Source organism: Antedon mediterranea, chromosome 6 (assembly GCF_964355755.1).
Source record: "Antedon mediterranea chromosome 6, ecAntMedi1.1, whole genome shotgun sequence".
Classification (NCBI taxonomy): Eukaryota; Metazoa; Echinodermata; class Crinoidea; order Comatulida; family Antedonidae; genus Antedon; species Antedon mediterranea.
The window spans coordinates 4657016-4672439 of record NC_092675.1 but is presented as its reverse complement, the minus strand read 5'-3'; the positions used below and the strand labels follow the sequence as shown (position 1 = coordinate 4672439).

General features: G+C 34.4%; 1 protein-coding gene across 1 annotated transcript; it reads right to left on the bottom strand.

The window, feature by feature from the left end:
* Nucleotides 1–36: 36 nt before the first annotated feature.
* On the bottom strand, nucleotides 37–15424 carry LOC140051664 (bifunctional methylenetetrahydrofolate dehydrogenase/cyclohydrolase, mitochondrial-like). The gene is made up of 6 exons (XM_072096948.1): nucleotides 15172–15424; nucleotides 6857–7041; nucleotides 5622–5897; nucleotides 4530–4625; nucleotides 3769–4002; nucleotides 37–3326 (listed from the first exon to the last, which is right to left on the bottom strand). Exons 1-6 carry the CDS (start codon nucleotides 15246–15248, stop codon nucleotides 3208–3210), a joined length of 987 nt encoding a protein of 328 aa, XP_071953049.1. The 5' UTR covers nucleotides 15249–15424; the 3' UTR covers nucleotides 37–3207.

The window sequence follows — 15424 nt, the reverse complement described above, 5'->3', positions numbered from 1 at the left end:
CATATGAGCTTTACAAAATGTGCTAATATTGCATTATTATTATTACTGTATATAAATCATGGAACCAAAAAATTAGTTATAACTAATAACAAATATTTTGTCACAAAAGCATTTTTTTAATTACATTTTACATATTTTTCCAATAAAAAAAACTCTTAGTAATACTTAACTGGTAGCACATCATAATATTTCAGTGATTCTTCAGCTTCTCTGTAAACATATTCATAATACTCAAACAAGATAATTTACATATACAAGTGTTTGTTAGTTGTTGTGAAATCCACTAAGCCATGCCCCTACTTTGTAGAGATCTATTTTATATATCTAGCACTAAGAAATTGTATCATTTTCTTGTTTTTTAACCTAATGATAGTATCACAGATACACCAGAGGTCTTGCCTTTTGATCTATTTATAACACTAGATATTTGTAACATTTTTGAGTCTATGGAGAGTATCACAATGCTTTATTATACTGCAACATGCAAGCTGATTGCAATATATAATAGTCAAACATCAATTCAACTTTCATACAAATAGAAAATGCACAAATTTGGCATGTAAGAAAGGATGACCATTATTTACTTGATTAAACAGCTAAAACAAAAAATGTTGTCAATACCACGAGAAAGATATAAAAACTATTAACCATTAGCAAGTTTGTTGTGTCATGCTGTTTCCCCCGCCCTTCATTTCATAATTATGGACTAAAAAATGTTTAAAATTATGACAAAAGCATGCAAAAAAAAAATGTTTAAAATTAAGACAAAAGCATGCAATATAAAAACAACAGATGTATGTAAACCTGCATGACAAAACTATGAGGAATATAATATAAAAAATGTATATAATACAATTTCTCAACTATAAAAATTAAATATATCTATCTTGTCTACTACTTCAAGCTCTTCGGAACAACTGTAAAACAATTCACATTGAATGACTACAAGTAATAATACTTAACATAATTTGCACTATAACTAAAGTTAAACAGTGTATACAGAGGGGTAAAGGAATTGCTACCCCATCAGAACCCCAGTATAAAAGGCCCAGTGGTTTAATGGTAAGGGCATATCAAGCACGAAGTTCTAGTATTGGTTCAAGCACCCGTTTTCCCTCCTGCATATTTGCTTATATTACAGTTTAATTATTGTATGCATTTAATTACTTAGTGCTGTATCTTCACTATGACAATATTTTCCAGTATCATATCAACTCCACAATACAGCATCTCATGTGTATCACATGTGATGAATGTATTATGGAAAGTTATGTGAGGATCTATGATACAGGCATCACATTAGACGCTGTAACATAGATTTTCTCTATGATACTAGAAATAATACAATACCAAGACTGTACAATTTTAAATCTGTTTTTACATTTAAAATTCCTTTACATAATATAATTATTATACTATATATTATATATATATATCTGGTGTCTATCACACACAATTTTTCAGTTGCTTGTTTATAGTGTATAAAACATATTCATCAAATAGAATGTTTCTATTGGATGAATAGTATCTTTATCTAATTTCTAGAAGGCTCATTTTAAAGATGTATTGTCCCCCAAAAACATGAAAAATGAAGATTAATTAAATCAGACTTTCAATATGTTATTTTGTTTTGTAGTTTTAATAAAACACTTGTGTAGAAAAAAACCGAAAAAAAAACCCCAATTTTTTTCAGGTAAATACATTTTTTTTCCTGATCCAATTTTTGGCCAAAGTGAATAACTATTATGTTACATTAAAATGGCATATTCGACAATTTTGTTAGGAATTATTTTTTCAGGGGAACAATAGATCTTTACAAGCCATTATGATACATTTTAATGTAAATAATGTGCAACATTTAACAAAGAAGTTGAATTCTTATACAATATGCCATAGACAACACTTCAAGCCACATCTTTACATTGTCCACAATGTATTGTTGGCCTCCTTTGGATTGGGCTATTTATCAATGGCCAAAATATATATATATATATAAACTATGAATAAATTTTATCTAGTTTTTGGCATTTTGCTTCACAAATCTGTCAAAACAAACTCATAATTTTTTAGTACTGTACCTTTATTATACAGTCACATGCTTTGAGCAAGAGCTCCTAAAACACATTTCAAGAATATGTGTCAAATTGAGGTCTCAAATTCTTTCTCAACATATTTAATTTTCTGACATTTTAAAGCATGAATTTGGCCATATTAAAAAATCCCTAATAGTTTTTAAAACTCTAGAAAATTCTAGTCTCATAAACACATGATATGCTAATCTCTATTCATAAGAAACATAGACATATTCCAAACCAATGGTAGTGCAGCTACATGTCATGTGATCATTAGTACATCATAGGTGGTCATGATTGGAGGGATTCAGAATTAATCATACACAATATTGAATACCTTGCAGCATCTGTACTGTAGTCACTTTATGTTAATTAGCTGATATTTAAGTCTTGCACAAAAATCTACTGCAGCATTTGTTTATTTAAAGTGGTTTGCTATAATAATATTGGCTTCTATAGATGCATATAAATATACCAAAATGTATACAACACCTCGTAGTAATAATGTTAATTATCTCATTACATTATTATTCAAATTTGGCACACTGACCTACTGCAGCACTGGTTTACTGGTCACAAGATGCTATTATTTTTAACAGTCTATGGGTCTGTTTCTGCTGCATAGCGCCAAATAAACTGTTTATTTCAAAATAGATTTAAAATACAATTTTTATATTGACTGCATTTCTGCTCAATTTTACTCCTATTAAGTAACAGTTTAAATCAGTGGGTGGTCGTTGACAGAAATTGTAAGCATAACCCAATATGCAATTGGTCCTGGTGGTTAATTCAAGGCCAGCGGCTGTCAATCAAATAACCGTTATTAAAAGTAGCTAGTAAATGGTCTTTTAACACCGAATCAATTGGGTGTTTTTAACCGTTATTTTCAGGCTGCAATTTAACCGGTTACTACATACAATACAATTTGTCCTTTTTCTGCTGCCAAGAAATTGGGGTTAATTTATTCACACGGTTAATAACCACTTTTTTTTTTTCAGCGGAAACAGGAACTATTTTAATCAAGGCATGTGACCTTATTTAATGAGGTGCTCTGCATTAGAGGTTGTTAATGTATCTGTTGTGTATTAAACATAAATAACATTTTTAAATGCTTTACCCTGGCTAACTCAGCTTATTACGTATAGCTGATGTCTTTTCTAGCAGCTATTAAGGTATTCTTCATTAACATTGCAACTGTCATTGGACCAACTCCTCCAGGCACTGGCGTGATGTAGGAAGCTTTCTTGGACACTTCTAAAACATTTAAGAAAAAGTCATATTTAATGCAACCAAGGAACTCTGGTCTTGCAACCAACTAAGGAAGGGCTGTCTTGCAACTGACAAGGGATGGGCGACTGTCTAGCAAACCAACAAAAGGAACTTTGGTCTTGCAACCGACAAGAGGAACTCTGGTCTTGCAACCAACTAAGGAAGGGCTGTCTTGCAACTGACAAGGGATGGGCGACTGTCTAGCAAACCAACAAAAGGAACTTTGGTCTTGCAACCGACAAGAGAAACTCTGGCCTTGCAACTAATTAAGGAAGGGCTGTCTTGCAACCAACAAGAGGAAGGGCCGTCTTCCAACAAGGGACAAACAGGATGGTTTAGCCATGTGTTCTAAGATATTATAACCCAACAATGATATCCTAAAAACAATATCTAATTTGAGATAGATAAAATAAAACGGTACACCTACCTTCAAAGTCTACATCACCAACTAATCTGAACTTGTTTGTCGCTGGATTTATGGTACGTGTGATACCAACGTCTATTAGCACAGCGCCCTCTTTGATCATATTCGCTTTTATTAGTTTAGGACAGCCAACCGCCGTAATGATGATGTCAGCAGTTCTTGTGTAGTTAGCCAGCTCAACAGGAGGCGTGTATCGATGACAGACGGTTGTAGTGGCGTCTTTGCCCATCTTTGATGCTTTTCACAAGAAGAAATTTGTTGTGTAAATTAACCAGAATTAATAATTTAAGTCTCTAGAAAGGGTCAAGTTTGCACTTAAAATACACGAGGTTCATAGAAACAAATAGTGAGCCTACAGCAGACTACAAAAATACATTTAATCAAATTGGTGAAACTACAAATCTTATTTATATTGGTTTTTTTTTTGTGTATGACGGAGTATAATCTTGTACTCATGTTTAACCTCATTCCTTAATTTGTGGCCTGTTCAGACCTACCAAAATCGGTGACACTTCAGTTTGAAACGAAAACGTTAGTTAGGCAAATCTGAACACTTTTCTGTTACGACGCTATTTATAATATGACATTACTTGCGATACGAAAGCATCACTCCATAGATCTGAACATACCCATAGGCCAAATATGGACACTTTGATCAATTCCATTGTTAATGCAATTCAAATATAATAATATTTTCACCCAATTCCATGGGACTATACACATCATATACAATATTTGAAATATTTCACACAATACAAACTTACAGTGTTCTCCATCTGACTGCAACATCATAGCAATCGGTCCACCAACGTTTTTTGATCTTCCACACACAACAGCATTCTTTCCAAAAAGATTAATACCTATAAAATTAAAATGACATTAATTATACATATCTCCAAGACGTATACCCTTTATTATTATGAAAATCCATCATTTATTCATCAATAAAGTTTAGGAATTAAGCTACGGCCAATTTTACCGTTTTATCTCAATATTATAGGAATTCATGTTTATATGTGGGTGTAATGTGTAATTCATTTTATGTAAGTATTTCTATATGGAGAGCCTCTTGACGGTAATTTTTAATTATAAATTTTAAGTGAGCCTGCTTCATTAATTTACTTTTGTAATGTTTTTATGTCCTACTTTGTACTGTATTTGGTGAAATAAATGATATGATATATGATACGTGCCCATATATGGACACATATACTGCCATATTTGGGCACAAAACACTTTTTTTGTCAACTAGTTTGATAGTGTAGACAGAGCTTAAGTATCAGAAACACACCCAGCTTAATAACATTGATGTGTGATTCATTTTAGATAGAAGAAAATCAGATAATAATAATTATAAAACAAATTGTATATATTTCAGATTTTGTGTGATTGTATGATTCAAATTTTTGAATGAATAAATTATTTTTTATTCAACATTTATTTCGGACAAACTGTCCATATGAAACATAAAAATTATACAAACAAAAGAAACATTGCTGTAACACCATCAACAATGATGAAGGACAAAGGATATACATTGAATATTAAATAATGATACTTTACTTTAAATATATAAACACTCTCTGAATATATACAATAATGTGAAACAATTTTAAATTCTTGATTGTTAAAGTATATTAATTTTTATTGGAGTATTTTTTGCTATAAGAAAAAAAAATCATTATGTATAATAATATCATAAACATCAAAAGGTTTGTATTGTGTATATTGATGTTTTAACGGTATTTTTATATTTTTTGTTTTTTTAGTTTCTAATGCACAGCTTTATAATTAAATTATATTGGACAATAAATGCTGTGGGGACAATGCTTTAATTCAATCATAAATAATTGTACCATAACGTCTGATAAGTTCCATGACACCATACGGCGTAGCAGGTATCATAGTCGGTATATCTAGACATAATCGTCCGATGTTTATCATATGAAATCCATCGACGTCTTTCTGTGGGCTAACAGCGTCGCAGATAAGACGTTCATTGACGTGTTGTGGGACTGGAAGCTGTACGAGTATCCCATCAACCTCTGGGTTCTCATTCAGCTCTTGGACTTCTTTCAGCAGTTGTTCTTGCGTGATATTAGAAGGTCTTCGTATCGTTTCACTTGTTATTCCTAAAAATTAAAAAAAAAATTTTTTTTTTTTTATAATTACATCTATAATCAAAATGTTAACAAAAACATCAAATTTCAAAAAGCCATTCTACGATTCCTTAAATCACAATTGATCTTAAAGGTGGAATACCTTTTACAATAATAGGTAATTTTACAAGATTTATTCTGCTGGATAATATAGAATAGAATATTACTTTCATACAATAAAAATAAATATGGTTGAATGACACAGTATGACCATATGGTTAATAATAGAGTAGTTGAGTAAACAATGAAAATATTATTCATTTTCATGATCTATCTTTATGTGTTTAAATTTATGGAAATATGGTCACACTTTCATAAAAAGCATTTTGAACTGGCAATGTAACAATAAATAGTTTTTTCTTGAGCAGTAATTGAAAAAAATAAAAACAGGAATTAAGTAATCTGGTTAAATTGAATTCATTGTTTTTTTTTTAAGATTATGAGGTAAGATGCCCTATAGTATCAATTAATATTTTATAAAACATATGTTGTGGTTAGACCAATGAGATTTAACTGGTTATCGCTGGGCAACTTTTAGCTTTTACACAAAATAACGGTTATTTTTTTGACAGCTGCTAACCCAGAGTCAACTACACGACAGTAACGTTTGAATTAACTGCCACGACCAATTGCATTTTGGGTAATTCTAACGATTTTTTTCAACAACCACCCATTGATTTAACCGGTTATTTCGGAGCACAAATTGAGCAGAAACGCTGGAGCTGTCTCCGCTTTATAACAAAGGGCAAACTTCGCTTTCAACCAATTGAGGACGTATGGGGATGGAGTGAGGAAGTTGGTGCCTGAGCAAAGAAGCCTGTATTTATACCTCCATGGTTCTAGGTGATGTTAACATAAGAAGATCCGCTTCAGAACGAAAACTTCTGCGTAGTGGGAAATGGTTTAATAAGATGATGACATAATAATCTTACCAACTTTTTCTGCTGTTTTTGTTTTGTTTCTAACGTATGTTTTACTTGCAGGATCATCACCAACTAAAATGACACTTAAATGAGGTTGTCTGTTGCCCTTAGCTACCCATTCAGAAACATCTTCTTTTACTTCCTGCGTCACCTGTTCAGCCACAGCTTTTCCATCAATAATTTTAGCAGCATAGCTATTAAATTGAATTTTGAAAAAAACTGTTTAAATAATTGACAATAGCATAAAGAGACCATTTAATTTACAATGTAATAAAAACATATCAATTTCATTATTTTAAAACTGCCTTTTATTTAGCAGTTCGTAACATAGTACTGTGTACTTATGTCTTTGCAGTGAAATTCAGCCTCAGAGCAGGGGTTCTGGTATTCATGCCTCTCATACTGTAGGTGTACTCATAATAATATTAATAAGGTCAATGCAATCTACTTCACCATATGTTTAATTTATAAAATGGCCATGTTCTCCTACAAACCTTGTGCAGATTTGCATTCTTACCGTAAGGCTCTGTCTATACATCAAACTAGTTCGAAAAAAAAAAGTGTGATGTGACCAAATATGGTATAGTGATATGACATCACAGTGTCCATGGGCACATCACATTTTTTGGTAAATAACAGAGCTTATCGAAAATAAATCTGTTATATTAATTATTATTTTTATTAACAATGATTATTGTTGCCTTATGTTTATATTAATCAACATTTTATACCTTAATTTAGAGAAAGACAATGAGACTATTAGTAAAACTTTCTTCCCACTAGGACGTACACAAAGAGAGTAATTTGATTAATCGCACACAGTAGCCTATACAATGTACTGCATAGGCCTAATAATAAATATTAGAAAATGTCATATGATTTAATATATGGTCTACAGTAACCAAAGTACAGGATTCTTATATTAGGCATTAACAAAATGAAATATTACAATATTTTATAAACAAATTCGTATTTGATCAGAAATGAAATTTAAAAAATATCAATGACAGTGACACATATTGATACTTAGACTGTATGTTCTTTAATTCGGATAAGATTTGTAGCATTGACCAATGAATTGAGGTCAAGTTCAATTATAAAAGTTAATCACAACAGAAAAAAAACTGTGTCAGGAAATTATTAATATAGCTTCTGTATAAAATGTGTTATTTATATCTTTATCTACTGTATACTCTAGTACTATGCCAATTTACATTAGAATTTATTTGTTATTCCAATCTTATTTATTATATATAGATTATAGTAATGCAAATACTGCAATACAACAGATAGGAACCTGCCTACTTTTAATCAGAATATGAATCTTTACAAAACAATTACACTTATCAGATAATAAGCATCTAAATAAACATAATATTGGTAATATCTGTTGTGGTTTGTGGGAAATGTGCACAAACTTATCAAACAAAGTATTGTGGTATACTATACTACTGTATGGTACAGTGGCGGATATAGGTTCTGACGAGGGGGGGTGGCCACGAAAATGGCAAACGAGGTGCGTAGCACCGAGCGGGGGAGGGTTTGGGAGGGGGTGTCCCCCTCCCGAGGCTCCGAAAATTTTTGAAAAAATAGATGCTTACACACTGTTTAATAGGCTAGAGAAACTGTTTCCATCACACTTAATAACAAATATTACATAATGTAAAGTTAAATACATCCTTCCTAAATACTGTACGGATCTTTTTCGACGAACTAATAATAAACTTTGATCGAAAAACCTTCAAACAAAATGAACATTTTGGTAATGCGGTACTCCGAAAATGCCTCGATAGAGTGCATGTGTTGTGTACCGTGTTTTGGTGGTCTGTTAACCTCAGAGATATATACCCTACAGCCGGGTGAATAACTCAATGTAATTTGGTATACAATGATCGCAGTAATCGCCGTGTCTATAACACAAATAAAAAAAACGCCAAATACGCCACATACTTTTTTCGGCCGTCCCGTGTGTACATACAAGACATTTCATGTTTATTTTATGCCTATAAAATAATAAAAGAACACCATGTTTCTCGTTTATTTTTATCGTTTATACTGCATACCATAATATTATACAAAAAACTTTCATGCGCGAGAAAAAAGTTCCCGATATTACACTCCACTCAGGGGTGTAAATATACCACGCCAACGCTTTGTGCACACACGGACCAGGGCGGCGGAAATTAACTGCAATGGAAAATGGTGTATTTTGGAGAGTGATGACGTCAGCATTCACGCGAGGAGCGAGCTTGACAACGTGACGCTGGTAGTTTTAGGAGTGCGTGTGTTTTGAAAATGGGTATTTTCCGAAGATTGTAAATCGTGTTTTCTTTTTAAACTCTTGAATTCATAATAGTAATTAAACTCTATAGCTCTTTCACTGTGTAGGCCTATTTACACACAACTATTAATGCTAACCCTAGCTCTAGTAGGGCCTAGCTAGGCCTACTCTTCTTAATTAAAAGATTAATCCACGTCTAGCGACGGTCAATCGCGATTAGGTTGCATCTTTTTTTTTTTTTTTTGTGAATTAAGGGGGGTGGCTAGCCACCCTATTCACCCCCCCTAGATCCGCCACTGATGGTACTACTGTACAAATAAAATACAAATTTGCAAATCTCTCCTTGTATAACATTCATCATTCTTTTAAGCAAGGTTTCATAAAGACACTCTTTCTACGCTTGTGAGATGCAGTGATTTGTCGGTTTCAGTAAATATCTGTTGTGGTTTGTGGGAAATGTGTACAAACTTACCAAAACAAAGTACTACTACTCAGTGGTGGTGCCAGCAGGGGGGCTACGGGGGCTCTACACCCTCGTCGGGGAGCAGCCCCCCCCCCCCCCCGGGGAGCCCCCCCCCCCCCTCCTTCGGGGAACACGGGTACTTTTTGTCGGGGAATATAATATACAGTAAAAAACGTTCGCGTTCACTTCATAGGCCTATAGCTTCAGCGCCTAGAAAACCACGACGTTCAATTGACCGTGAGAGTACGTCAGAGGGCTAATATGCACTTTTATGCGATCTAACTTACTACTAAACATTAGCTAGGTACGCACTTGTCTTGCGGTATCCCTTTGTACGAATCGTTCAACGTTGGGTCGAGACGCGTGATATCAAGTTCCATCCAGGGACCAAAATGTGTAATGTAGTTATTTTCCAGGCGAAGTTTACCGACGGTTACCGAAGGAAACACGGGTACTTTTTGTCGGGGAATATAATATACAGTAAAAAGCGTTCGCGTTCACTTCGTAGTTAGCTTCAGCGCCTAGAAACCCGCGACGTTTCATTGACCGTGAGAGTACGTCAGAGTGATATTATGCACTTTATATGCATTCATTATTGCCAGCGATCTAAACTTACTACTAAACAATAGCTAGGTACGCACTTGTCTGGCCGTATCCCTTTGTACGAATCGTTCAACGTTGGGTCGAGACGCGTAATATCATGTTTCATCCAGGGACCAAAATGTGTACTGTAGTTATTTTCCAGGCGAAGTTTACCGACGGTTACGTCGTGTACTGCGTCGACGTACGCTACACTACAGCAAAAACGAATTATGTTAATTGTTCGTATGTTCACCAATTTTTTAATTTACAAGTAACCTTCTGTACCGTGGGGCACCTAAAATAAATTTTTCATCCATTCCGTACTAAACAAAAAAACATGCTATTTTCGCTTAGCCAACATCTTATTATAGCTAAGTTATTACATTTTCAATATCCTGTAGGCCTATGTCATGAATTTCTCACCACTCGGAAGTCCAGATGGTACGCACGCATACAGTACACTTGGGAGGAATAACCTTATTTCCCCGACTGAAAAAGGTCTACGCTTGCGTTTTTTAAAGTGGAGCTCCACCCAGAAAATTACTATTTCTCATACATTTCAACTATTATTTAAAAATATCATCCCTTATACTTCATATTTTTTTGAAATTTTTTTCAATGAGTACGATTTTCTTGAAAATCACGCCTTTTTGCGTTTTGGGGGGATACCTTGTAATTTCCTATTCTTTTACATGCAAAAGGGGGGTATATTTGAATAATCCTAAAAAATTCATTTCTTCACCAAAAAAAAAATGTAAAATGTATATTTATGTAATTTTTCCAGATCTTTCTATTTCTGGTATTTTTATCACGTATACATTGCGCAATTTTGCGTAAATAGACACTTTCCCCCGTTCGGGTCCAATTGGGTTTTTTATTTTGCTAGGGAGTACGATCACGTGACATTTTTCACAATCACACTACTGCAGTGCTGGCGATCTGTTATTTTGTCGCGATGTTATTTTTGACGGGCGAAAAGTATATTAAAACATTCTGAATATGACCCTATTATGTTTCACAGTGTAATAATGTGATTATGAGACTATTACTAAAATGTCAAATTTAACGAGATTTGAGAAAGACGTGGCTATATATTCAATAAAGCTAGGCCTAGGCCTACTAGAGTGTAGGTATGTACCGTTGCTGCTTGGCCTCTAGCTAGGCTAGGCTGACAGCAGTGAAGTTTGTTTTGCTGGCACCCGACCTTGGCCTACCCATGGGCCATGATAGGGTGCCTGAATAGTTGCTTTTCAGTCAGGTCTAAGCTTGCACATCGCTTTACTACTCTTTACTACTCTTGTTCTGTATAGGATTGTGTGTTTCACAATTCTTAATGTGCGAGAAAACCCAGGAACGATAAATGGGGCGAAACGACCATGCCTATGAATACATAGGCCTCTAGACAAAAATTCAAGGCTAGCTTGGCTGAGCAGACGGCTTAGCTAGGCCTAGCCCTAGCTTAAAGTTAAAAGCAATCTGATAAGATTATTATGCTGTTGTTGTACAGTGAAAATCATGAGGTTACATGTAAATTATACTGACATTCTTATCGGAAATATTACTTAGGCCTAAACAAATCGTATTAATTGTGTGTATAAAATTTATTCCCCATTTTTCGACACATAATTTACCAAAGGGGAGACATTTCATCAATGCGTTGAACCGGCGACTAAAACGCGTCAGTCGCTAAGTGTAACGCGTTTCGCGACGTATTGTAAACTAATAACCCCTAAGTTACTGAAAAACTGTAATTTGTTAAAACACTATTTTCTGACCGATTTTTTTAGAAATGAGTTTTTGGAAAATATTTCCGTATTTTTCCTGGTTTTTTTTATGTAATCACTTTCAATTAAACATACTTAAACATAATATAAGCTGAGAAAGTCTGAGTGTAGCTCCACTTTAAGCCTCTAGGCCTGACGTTTCCAAAGTATAAAATGCAATTTTTTGAAGACCTACAGCTCTAGTTTTAAAGGAAAGGAACACCCTAATATCTTACCTAACTATTATAAAAGTAACCCTACCAACTTAATATTCAGCACAATTTATGTTTAAATCGGATTTGTAGTTTTCTAGTAAACAGGATTTTAAAGCGGTTTTCAAGACATTTGAAAATCGCCATCTTGTGCTCATGGCAGCCTGTTTGTGACGTCAGATACGGCCGACGAAAATTTTAAGATTCGCGGTTGCATTCGGCGCTTCTATTGGCTAAGCGAATCCGCTAATATGATTGGCTAATAACGCGACATGCGGTCATGCAGGACGGCGATGACACGGTATGAGCATGCGCTGACTTGGTAAACAAACCTTCGATCGATCTTTTCTTCTGCAAGCGAATTCGTAAATCTTTCAGCTATTGTTAATCTATTGTTACTTTTATTGCCTAGCTGTTTCAAACGGGGTTTGGTAGGGGAATTAACTGGCAAACCTTCCAAACGGAGGCTGTTGGTTGACGATGCAGTGTCTACTTTATTTTCGTTCAACACGAGTTCTAGGCCTAGGCCTAGTAAGGCATACAGTACAGATACACTGGCCGAAAGAACACCATTCTTCGACGGCTTGTTATGCTCGAGAATGTTCTTCTTCTCTTCTTTTTTACTCATCACCACGACGCAAAACTAACTCTCTTTCTGTATATTCTGGTTCCAAATTTTCTGAATTATAAAAACTCCAAGCCATATTCCGAAAATATTAGGTATGTTAGGCTATTTATTTGATTTTATTTATGGTTATATCCCGCACTTCCATATTGAAATACTGTACTATGAGGATGGACGCTTGGATTTGCTTGAATGCGTCCACCTAATCTGACGTCACATAATTGCTCTTAACCGGTCAAAATGGCGCTGTTCAATTTCCGATATGTTGTCGTTTAAAAGTCTATTTTTTAACTAAATTGCTTACTATTGTACCTTGAACCATTGTAATCATGTTTTTATTACATTTATCTATAAGCACAGTGGCACATTTAGCCCAGGGTGTTCCTTTCCTTTAAACATTTTCTTAGCTCAGCCCCAACAATAAAGCTGGTCATATTTCGAAGAACAAGAAGTGCATTTTCCGGGACCTAACATCTCTATTTTTCAAACATTTCTTAGCTCAGTCACAACCATGATAGGGACTTATATATTTTGTTTCATGTTTTGAAGTATAATAAGTCCAATTTCCGGGACCTCCAACTCTATTTTTCTAAATTTTCGTTGAACTTTTATTTTTTAAATTGAAAAATATGGATTGAAACGGTCATCGCGCATCGTTTTTTTGCACGCAGTATTTTATTTATGCATTATAAAAAATGGATAAAATGGCTACCCTAAATCTGATCAAAATGACCTCAAATGACGCTAGAACGCGTTGCTTCCAGGGGCCTTCGCCCCCTGGACCCCAACGGGGGCCCTTGGCGGCCCCCTGGCCCCCAGCCTAGTGATGCTCGCTTCGCTCGCATAGCCCCCTCGTCGGGGAATGTAGCCCCCTCGTCGGGGAATGTAGCCCCCTCGTCGGGGAATGTAGCCCCCGCGTCGGGAAGATCCTGGCGCCACCCCTGCTACTACTACTGTATGGTACTACTGTACAAATAATAATTAATTTTGTATCATTACCTTAATAATTATTCAATTGCTACAGTACAATTTATGTCACTCAATATACTAGTTTCATTTTCAATAATACAGTATACTGTAAGACAACGCTGAAAAAAGTGAGCCATTTAATCTATATTACCTGCATTTGAATATTAAATACTGTATCTTACGTATATTATTTAATAAATTCCTGAAGATAAACAAATACAGTAGATTTTATATTATTATGTCACTAATTTGGGACACAACGTAGGTATGGTAAAAAGAAGGAAACTTGAAAGGCCAATTATTTCCTTTCAAGAACCAAGGGCATACAGGAAGGAGTAGCTGTCTAGAAATGGATTATCAAATTTGAAAGTGAGACTATTTTACACTATACTTGACTAATGATTTAATTAGTGATTTAGGAGAACAGAATTCTAAGTTTAAAAACCAAACAATAATTTATCCTAGAGGTTAGTTTCAATCATGTTATATTGGAAAATTGTGAATTTATCGTAATTATTCAGATATTGATATTATTGAGACCTCGCATTGAATATTCAACAATTCATTCAGATTAGAAACCAGTCAATAGTTCCAATTCGACAGTTGAAAATCAGGTGTTTTAAAATCCTTTATATCTTCCTAAGACTAGAGAGAAATACGGAACAATATCATATTGGTGAACATTAATGTTACTCAATCTACGTTTTGCAGAACATGTGAGATAGATAGGGTAGGTATTCAAGGAGGAGATCCATACAAAAGTTTTTGAATTAAGCATAATTTCAGAATTAAGCATAATTTCAGAATTAAGCATAATTATATAAAATATACAAATAACTTAATGATAATGTCATATTTTACTTTTCAATCCAAATATAGCCTTTCACAGTAGATTGGTGTTGGTTAATGGTCTACTACTAGGCCTAGACAAGTTTTTATTTTGTTATATGCCTATTAGTATTAGGCATTTTTATACCGGTTAGAGCCAATTTATTCCAGTAAAATCCAAACACTATTTTGGAGAACACTGAACAGGGAGCTCCCTCCCTGCACTGAAAATGATTAAATAGTAATCTGCAATTTATTATACTAACAATCAGTAAATAAAACAAAACACATCACTTTATTTTTAGGGCAGGAGGGGAGATGTCTAGTAGTGTGTAGTGGGGGTGGGAGAGTAGTCCCCCTGCTCTCTTACGCTTCATTGCACACAGCATGCTGTAATTTATTGTTGAAGTTCAAAAAAATACATAGATTTGAATTACTTTAACTAGACTAGGCATAGGCCTAGTGCATTATTAATAGAATTAAATACGGCTGCCTTAAATACAATAAAAAACAAGTATAGACCTACTACGACTAATTTAGCCTAGCTAGGCCCAGGCTTTTTATTTTAGCTAGCCTAGTGTAGTCTGAGAAAGCTTCTTACCACGTTTGACATGAATGAAAAGACCTGGAAATCTTAGACGAAGCTTGTTTGCTGAGGATCCGCCGAAGAGGTAGCATTCTACTAGATGAAATAACAATAAATTAACACTACGCTAGCTGACGTTAGAGCAGACTATCATGAAGCTTTTTTCGTATTTATTTCTAAGGTGAATAATCGGGGAGTCCCCTGTTTCTACCTGATAACAATCAAAATACAAAAACAACGTCCTCCTCGCGCCTCACACAGCAGCCTG

Excerpts from the sequence above, each read along its gene's own strand:
- LOC140051664 (XM_072096948.1), bottom strand. The coding sequence starts at position 15,248 with ATGCTACCTCTTCGGCGGATCCTCAGCAAACAAGCTTCGTCTAAGATT. Across the intron at positions 7,042-15,171 it reads TTTCATTCATGTCAAACGTG|CTATGCTGCTAAAATTATTG; the intron begins GTAAGAAGCTTT and ends TCAATTTAATAG. Across the intron at positions 3,327-3,768 it reads TGGTGATGTAGACTTTGAAG|AAGTGTCCAAGAAAGCTTCC; the intron begins GTAGGTGTACCG and ends TAAATGTTTTAG.